The sequence below is a fragment of the Panthera tigris genome, chromosome C1, assembly GCF_018350195.1.
Source record: "Panthera tigris isolate Pti1 chromosome C1, P.tigris_Pti1_mat1.1, whole genome shotgun sequence".
Classification (NCBI taxonomy): Eukaryota; Metazoa; Chordata; class Mammalia; order Carnivora; family Felidae; genus Panthera; species Panthera tigris.
This window is the reverse complement of record NC_056667.1, coordinates 20023133-20030894: the sequence shown is the minus strand read 5'-3', so window position 1 is coordinate 20030894 and position 7762 is coordinate 20023133. Positions and strand designations below refer to the sequence as shown.

At 59.3% G+C, this 7762-nt stretch overlaps 1 protein-coding gene across 1 annotated transcript; it reads right to left on the bottom strand.

The window, feature by feature from the left end:
• Positions 1-1202: 1202 nt before the first annotated feature.
• SFN (stratifin) lies at positions 1203-2780 on the bottom strand. The gene has a single exon (XM_007078140.3). The coding sequence runs from the start codon at positions 2392-2394 to the stop codon at positions 1648-1650; it is 747 nt and encodes a 248-aa protein (XP_007078202.2). The 5' UTR covers positions 2395-2780; the 3' UTR covers positions 1203-1647.
• Positions 2781-7762: the final 4982 nt, after the last annotated feature.

Here is a 7762-nt window from a genome sequence, read left to right as displayed (position 1 = left end):
TCCAAAGTCGCACAGCCAGTCATGGACACGATCCAAGCCCGTCGGTTCAGGGCTGCCTGGATGCTGGAGTGTAGTGGGGACGCCTTGGTGGCAGGGCTGCCGACCCTGCCCGCCCGGCCAGGCCCGGGCACCACCGCCCGGTAGAGCAGATGACTCAAAGGGCGGGGACTGCTTTTTCCGCACGGCCCCTCCCCGTCCCGCTGCTCTGAGGATGCGGAGCTCTCGGGCCGGGCGGGTGACAACTTGTCTGGGTGAAACCGGCAAAGCGCCGCCCCTGGCCCTTGGCGGGTGGCGGGGGCCCCTCAGTCCCGCTGCGCGTCGCGACGCCGGCGGGGTGGGCCGGGTGGCGGGAAGACGCCCCGCGCGCGTTTCGCCGCTCTCTCCCCCATTGGCCAGTCGGGCCCCAGGGGCGGTACCCTGAGCGGCTCTCCGCCGGGATTGGACGGCAGCGGCCTGGGGCCCGCCTCCAGCCCGGGGCTGCGAAGGCTGGAGTGAGCCAGGCGGCCGCAGGTCGCGGCGTGCTGGAGCCGGGAGCGGAGGCGGCGAACAGGGATGGCCTGGGCGGGCCTCGGCTCCCCGCGGCCCTGCCCACCCAGCTCGCGGCTCCTCCTCGTCCGCCCGTTTCAGGTCGCCCCCTGGTCCGAACACGGGGGCGGGCACTCCCCTCTCCTCGGATGTGGGCTTTTAATGGCGTCATGCCCCTGCCCAGATTGTGCTCCCCTCCTCTCAGACCCGAGCCCCTGATGGGACTGTTCCTCCCTTGCAAATCTAGGGTGCGCACTGCCGCTCACTACAGCCTTTCCTTGCGGCGCTGACTCCCTGCTTTCCTGTCCCCCGCAGGTCTGAGATCTGGAGCCTCCCGCCCTGCGGCCGGGGCCGAGCAGCCTCAGAGCCGCCTTTGCGCTCGCCTGACCCTCCCAGGACCAGACCGGTTTGTTGGGGGTCACCGTGATGGAGAGCTGAACACTCCCCACCCCACCCCCACCCCCCCACGATTGGCACCAGCCTCTCACCTGGAATCACTGAGCCAGCCCCTTGAGAGGTCAAGAAGCAAAAGTCAAGGTCTCTGTAAATCAGAAGCCAAGCCCTGTCCCACCCCTCCGCCAATAACTGGAAGAGACAGGAGGAGTGTCACAGGGGAACTTTATTGAAACATGGTCACACCCAACAGACACACTTTCCCTCTCATCCTGGGTCTTGCGCTCTCTCTCTCTCACTCGCTCTCGCTCGCTCACACACACACACACACACACACACACACACACTCATCTCCACACAGTCCAGCTCTCAGTCACAAGGGTGGGACACTCCTCAATTCCTAAGATTCAGAGGCAACAGGGGGCGGGAGAGAGGCGGGGGTGGGGGAAGAGGTGGCCCGGTTGGCGGTGGGAGGGGTGGAGGAGGGGCGCAGAGAGCAGGGGTGGGTGGGCTGACCGCTGGTGAGGAGCATCGACGGCCGCAGGAAGAGGGGTCCCCCTGGCTCCAGCTGGCCTCCGCTCTGCTGGTCCCTCTCTCGGAGCTCTTGTGAGCCGGGGAGCAGAGCATCCGGGGAGAAGGGTCGGGCCTCCCACCCCGTACTAGTCCTCTCTGCCACGGGCGGGGGCGCTGGAGAGGGCAGGGGCGCGGCAGGGAGGGGGCGGGCGCGGCTCAGCTCTGGGGTTCCTCGGGAGCCTCGCCCCCCTCCTCCCCGGCGTTGTCGGCCGTCCACAGCGTCAGGTTGTCTCGCAGCAGCTGCATGATGAGGGTGCTGTCCTTGTAGGAGTCCTCGCTGAGGGTGTGCAGGTCAGCCATGGCCTCGTCGAAGGTGGTCTTGGCCAGCGAGATGGCCTCCTCGGGGCTGTTGGCGATCTCGTAGTGGAAGACTGAAAAGTTCAGCGCCAGGCCCAGGCGGATGGGGTTGGTGGGCGGCATCTCCTTCTTGCTGATGTCCATGGCCTCCTGGTAGGCGGACCGGGCCGAGTCAATGATGCGCTTCTTGTCGTCACCAGTGGCCACCTCAGCCAGGTAGCGGTAGTAGTCACCCTTCATTTTCAGGTAGAAGACCCGACTCTCGGCGTCACCGGCCTCCTTGATGAGGTGGGTGTCCAGCAGGCCCAGCACTGTGTCACACACGCCCCGGAGCTCAGTCTCCACCTTCTCCCGGTACTCTCGCACCTCCGGGCCCTTCTCTTCCGAGCTCTCCTCGTTGCCTTTCTGCTCGATACTGGACAGGACCCTCCAGGCAGCCCTCTGGCCGCCCACCACATTCTTGTAGGCCACTGAGAGCAGGTTTCGCTCTTCGCAGGATAGCTCCTCACCCTTTTCCACGGCGCTCTTCATGAAGGCTGCCATGTCCTCGTAGCGTTCGGCCTGCTCTGCCAACTTGGCCTTCTGGATCAGACTGGCTCTCTCCATGGCTCTGGCGACAGACACAGGCGGCGGGCTAACTGGCTGCCTCGAAACCAATGCCGGATTCTGTGCCTCTCCTGCTGTCTGCCTGCCTTTTGGCTGGGTGGCCTGGCCTCGGAGAAGGGTGGGGAGGGACAGAGGGCGGGGCTGGGGCCCGGACCTGCCTCCCGCTTCTCTTCTCTTCTCCCCACACCCTTTCCGGCTTTTCCTTAAAGGTAAAAGGCTAAGATGTGGGGTGAGTCATCAAGGCAGTCAGCAGGAGAAATCCGGCCCCACCTGCACAGACACCTTTCCAGGCTCCAGGCTGCCCCCTCTTGTTCAGGGCTTCGATTTACATGGGTGCCCACAGAGCGGCCCCACTTTCTCAAATCAGATCTTCCTTCCTGGTGTTCTTCCAGGGGCTGAGGGTTCTTCAACCAACGGGCCGCTTCAGCCTGGCTAGAAGCCACGAAGCCAGGTGCAGGAGGATGGGGTTCCTAATCCTATCAGGTACGTTTCCCAGCCTTGCTTCAGGGGAGCTAATTACGTTTAGGTAGGGCTGTGGTTTCCCAAGCGCCTTCACGATTGAATTTAATCCCTACCGTGTCTCTGCGAGATGGGCCAGACTGTGACTATTACTCCCACTTTAGAGATGGGAATGCTAAGGCTCAGAGAAGTATGAGATTTGCTCAGGGTCACACAGCTACTAAGTCCCCAGCATCCTACTTCCTTTGGCTTCTCTCGTCGAGGCCTCTGACTTGTGAGCTCCAGGCTGTATTTAGAAGTGAGATCCAGGCTTCTTCCAGAGTCGGCCTGAGATGGCGCTATCCCCTGGTCATCACTGCCCCCCAGGGTTCCCGCTGAGTTCCCAGAATGCACAGGTGGCATCTTTCAGGGTGCCACTTAATGAGGTGTTTAACGAGCGGCCCCTGACGCTCCAGCCCAGCCTTTGTAATTAATCACCTGGTAGGTTTGTTGGACACCTTCCCCATCACAGCACAATTTTCCCTTTCAAGTTGGTGGCCTGTTGCCACTTGTTTGAGGACCTACCCTCTGGCTCTCCACGCCAGGTCACCTACCCCCTCCAAGCCGCCTGCCATCATGTATCAGTGGGGTTCACACAGGGTGGGGGCCCAGCTCTCCTGACTGACTCAGCCTGCCCTCTGTCAGAGGCTGGGAAGCAGGCCACTTGGGTGCTCAGTCCAATTTGGTTCCCCGGGGGGGGGGAAGCTAGCACCTGGGGAGAGAGACAGGACCGAGAAAAAAGAAAGTGGTGGTGACACATACCATTTTGTTTTAGGGCGTAGCAATCTCCAGCCTGCCTCTCAGAAATGCCCCTGTCCCTTCCGTTTGACTATGGCCCTTCCTCTGACCCCTGGCAGAGGCCTCAGAGATGGGAGACTTCTTTCTGGCCAACCTTCTGTCCCTGTTTGCTGGGATGCTGTCTCATTCAGCCAGGAGTTTCACCTAAAGGTGTTGGCTGTGCCTGTGAGGGTGGGTTCCTACTTACCTGCCCCACCCCTAGCCAAAGCTCCGATGGGGCTCAGGGGTGGGGCTCCCCTCACTGGGATCCAGCCAGCTTAATCTTTGAGCCAGGACCATTTCATAGGCCTGTTCCTCCCTAGTTCCTCTTGGTGCCCGAATACCCACCTTCCCCTCCTGGAGGCGGGCTTAGGCCAGAACTCTGAGGCCCAAAGATGAGATCTGTCTCTTTGAAGAAAAAGTAGGAACATGCCTGGGCTGAGGCTACACGTTTCCAAGGAAGCAGAAGGGATTTTAGGCTTGCCATCCCTAAGACTCGGCTCAGATTGGATCCCCGAGACAGAAAATGATGGAAAGGAAATGCACTAAGGTAACTAGTTTAATAGAGCATATCTTTAAAGTGGTATTCTGAGTGATTTATTTTCTTTTGATTTCCCTATTCTCTTCAATGATAGATATGTATTTTTCTACGAGACACAGAATAGCCTAGTGTCGTTGGAATCAGACTGCCTGGGCTCAATTTTTGGAAGCTGTCAGGACCTTGACCAAGTGCCTTAACCTCTATAAGTCTCCATCTTCGTAAGTGTAAAATGGGGCTTGTCGTGAGGATTAAATGAGTTGATGGAAAGCGCTTAGTAGAGTGAATGGTAACCATTATTACCATGTGAAAAAAATCCAACCAATCTTATTATTATAATCACATACACTCAAAACACTAACATGGAGCTGGGGGTTCTGTGACATGAGAAAGGGTCTCAAACCAAGCCTCAGCCGAGTGTCCCTGGGGGAGAGAAGACAGGTGAATTGTCAAATGCACTGCCTCAGCAAGGCCTCCTCCCTCCCCGTCAGACATTCCTCTGGCCTAAGCAGGCCCTAGGCTCTCTAGGACTAGTCCTTCGCACTAGTCATCCAGCCCAGGCTTTCCCAAGTCCTGGGAGGGGGAGGGAGGAAACTGGAGATCCCAGAACACCAGAAACCTGGAAGGCACGGCCTGGCAGGCCTAGGCATTTTGGAGTTGCTCTGTCTCTAGGGAGGCGGCATTCCCTTCCTATCACTCAAGCCAAGGGACCTGGTGGTGGTTCACACCACAAGCTCCAGGCCTTCGGCCCAGCCAGAAACCCAGAAACGAGAGGGAAGAGAAACCTCTTCACTCTTCCCCCTCCCCTGCTGAAGCTTAGGGGTGAATCTGGGAGCCAGGCTGCCTAACACCTCCTGCCCGCTCTGGCCTGTCGATCCTGACTCAGTTCCTGTCTCAGACACCTCCCTTTGCCTCCAGGCCTCCGTTTCCCAAGTCCAGAAGCCCAGGCAGGCAGGAGGCGGCAGGCCCCAGCAGGGCACTGAGTTCCACCGTCAGCCTCCTGAGTCAGCAGGACAGGAGCTGGGGCCTCGGCCCCAGGGGGCATTCCTCATCTTGCCTGCTACCTCCCCATCCTTCCATATAGCATCCATCCTGCCAGCAGGTTCAAGGCTCTGGTCCAGCCCTTAGCTGGTAATCACGGGCTTCGAAGGGTTGTGGCACAGAGAAGGCAGCAACCGGTTGCTATCCATCTCCACTGAGAACAGAGGACAGGGCTCCAAATGCAGCAGGAGGGACTCTGGTTAGATTCCAGAAGGAACTTCCTACAAAATGTTGTTGAGTCTTGGAATGATCAAACAAGTAACTGGAGGAAGCTATGGTACCTCTCCCGCTGGTTAGTTGTAAGAGTTCAGTTATCCAGACAAGAGCTCACTCTACTAGTTGCCTTTGGGAGGAAATATTAGATTAGTTTTAAGTGACTCAGCTGTCCTGAGTCCTTTTCTCCTCCAGGCACTGTTGTTTAGAGTATCCCACATCTCCTAGACCAGTCCAGTCTAGGACATAGTGTGGGGTTTGTGGAAGAATGGAATGAGGTCAGGCTGTGGGACTGCATCCCACCTCTGTTATAAGGTCTCGGACAGGTCCCTTCCTGCCCCTGAGCCTCAGTTTCCCCATCAGTACAGGAAAGCCAGTACAGATCATCTCTGATGGCTACGGATAACATCTTGTGATTGGGTTTCTCCTTCTGAGATCCCCTCCTCCCCAAGCAGTCCTATTCATTCCTTGGCTAGTGCAGAATGGTCAGGAGTTGGGGCAGATATGGGGTCCAAATCCGAGATTTGCTGCTTTGTCAGCTTCGGGAGAACCTTGGCAACTGCTGTGCCTTCCTTGAGCCTCAGTTCCCTCCTCTGTAAAAAGGCTGACATCACCTCTCTCATAGCTTTAGGTGAGAAAACGGGCCTGGCACTTGGCTAGCCCTTGCTAAATGGCTGCTGTCATTTTTTTTTTTTTTTTAGCTCTTAGCATACTGTGTGTGCCTCTCAACGCGGGCCAGCTGCTGGGGAGAGGGAAGGCTCCTTGACATGGCTACCCTGGGCTGGGCTCAGTTCAGGGGGTGACAGTCCCCGCTTGGGTTGGGACTTCTCAGAGCTGAGGTCACCTAAGGCTTGGAGGCCTCTGGCACTGAGACCAGTTCTAGGAGGGCAGAGTGAAGAGGACATTGGCCACTCCTCCCGTGTCACTTCTGGCTTCTCTGTGCCTTTTTTAAATCTCCGGAAGGGCACTGACCGACTGTAACAGAACCGGCAGTGGGGGCGAGCCAGATGTTCTGCACACTCATCACAGGCCTCAGGCCTGGAGCCCGAAGGAAAGGTGGCACCGGACAGCCAAGGATATGGCAAGAAGAGGGAAACCTTTATTTGGTTAAAAAAGGTACAGACAGCAAACAAGCAGCCCCCAGCCGTGGGCTCAGCAGACTTCCTAGGCCCGGCCCAGTTTCCATTAGCTCGTCTGAAGAACGCCGGGCTGTGGAGCCAGCCCCGTCCCTCAGTGCCCGGAGCAAAGGGTACAAGCATCCTCCTGGCATCGCACCTACTTGGGGTAGTGGGGACGGAGGGGGCCGTGGGAACAGTGTCAAACCGGTTGTGCTTAGAACAGTCACCAAACTTGTTCGGCAGCGTCATCAACCACCAACACCCCAGAGGCTCCCGAAGGAACCTGCTCAGCCCCACTGTGGCTCTGCCTGACTCTGGGAGGGGGCAGGCTGTAAGGCAAGATTCCTGAAGAGTCTCGACACCTTACAAATCTGGGAAGGGGAAGGGGAGTGGAGACGGGGGTGAGTTTCAGCGTCGTATTGTATCACCGTGCTGACAGCTGTGGTATGGCTTTCTACACTCTGGCGTGGAGTGGGGGTGGGGGCAGAAAGGCCAGCCCCCGCCCCCTGTGGGGGGCTCTGGAGAGCACAAGGGCGGGGCGGGCTTGGGGGCAGACCCTGTAGGCACGGACGGTGGCAGGTGGGCCACAGGTTAGGCAGGTGGAGGTGCCGGGTGCCGGGCTCCCCTCAGGCCGCTCCTGGAGAGGCAGAGAGCAGCAGTCCTCAGGAGGTCCTTAAGCCCCCGCACACACTGGAGATCCCCGCAGGACAGCAAAGAAGGAGAAGAGAGAGGGTTAGCGGACCCGGGAGGAGACAGGAGGCCTGCGGGGGGGGGGGGGGTGCCGCCTGCTCTCCCGGCACCTGCCTCTTCCCCGCGGGAGGGCCACGGCTGGGGCAGCAGGCAAGGACGCAGCAGAGACACGGGCAGGGGAAGCTCAGCGGGGACGGAAAGCAGGACACAGGTGTTCGTGACTGAGGGCTCCTGCGCACCAGGACACCCCAGAACAGGCCCAAGCACCTCCGAGCAGGTCCGCCGCCCCTCCCCAACCTCACCCTTCACCTCCTGCTCCAGTGGGAGCTGCTTCCTCAGTCCAGAGCAGGGCTGGGCCCTCAGCCCTGCCTTCATGCCCCCGTCCTTCTGCTTGGGGGGGAGGGGGGAGCCCTGGGGGCCCTACCACCGCCAGCACACACACCACACCACACACCAGACAGATGAATGGGCTCCATGGGGTTGGCAAGGCATG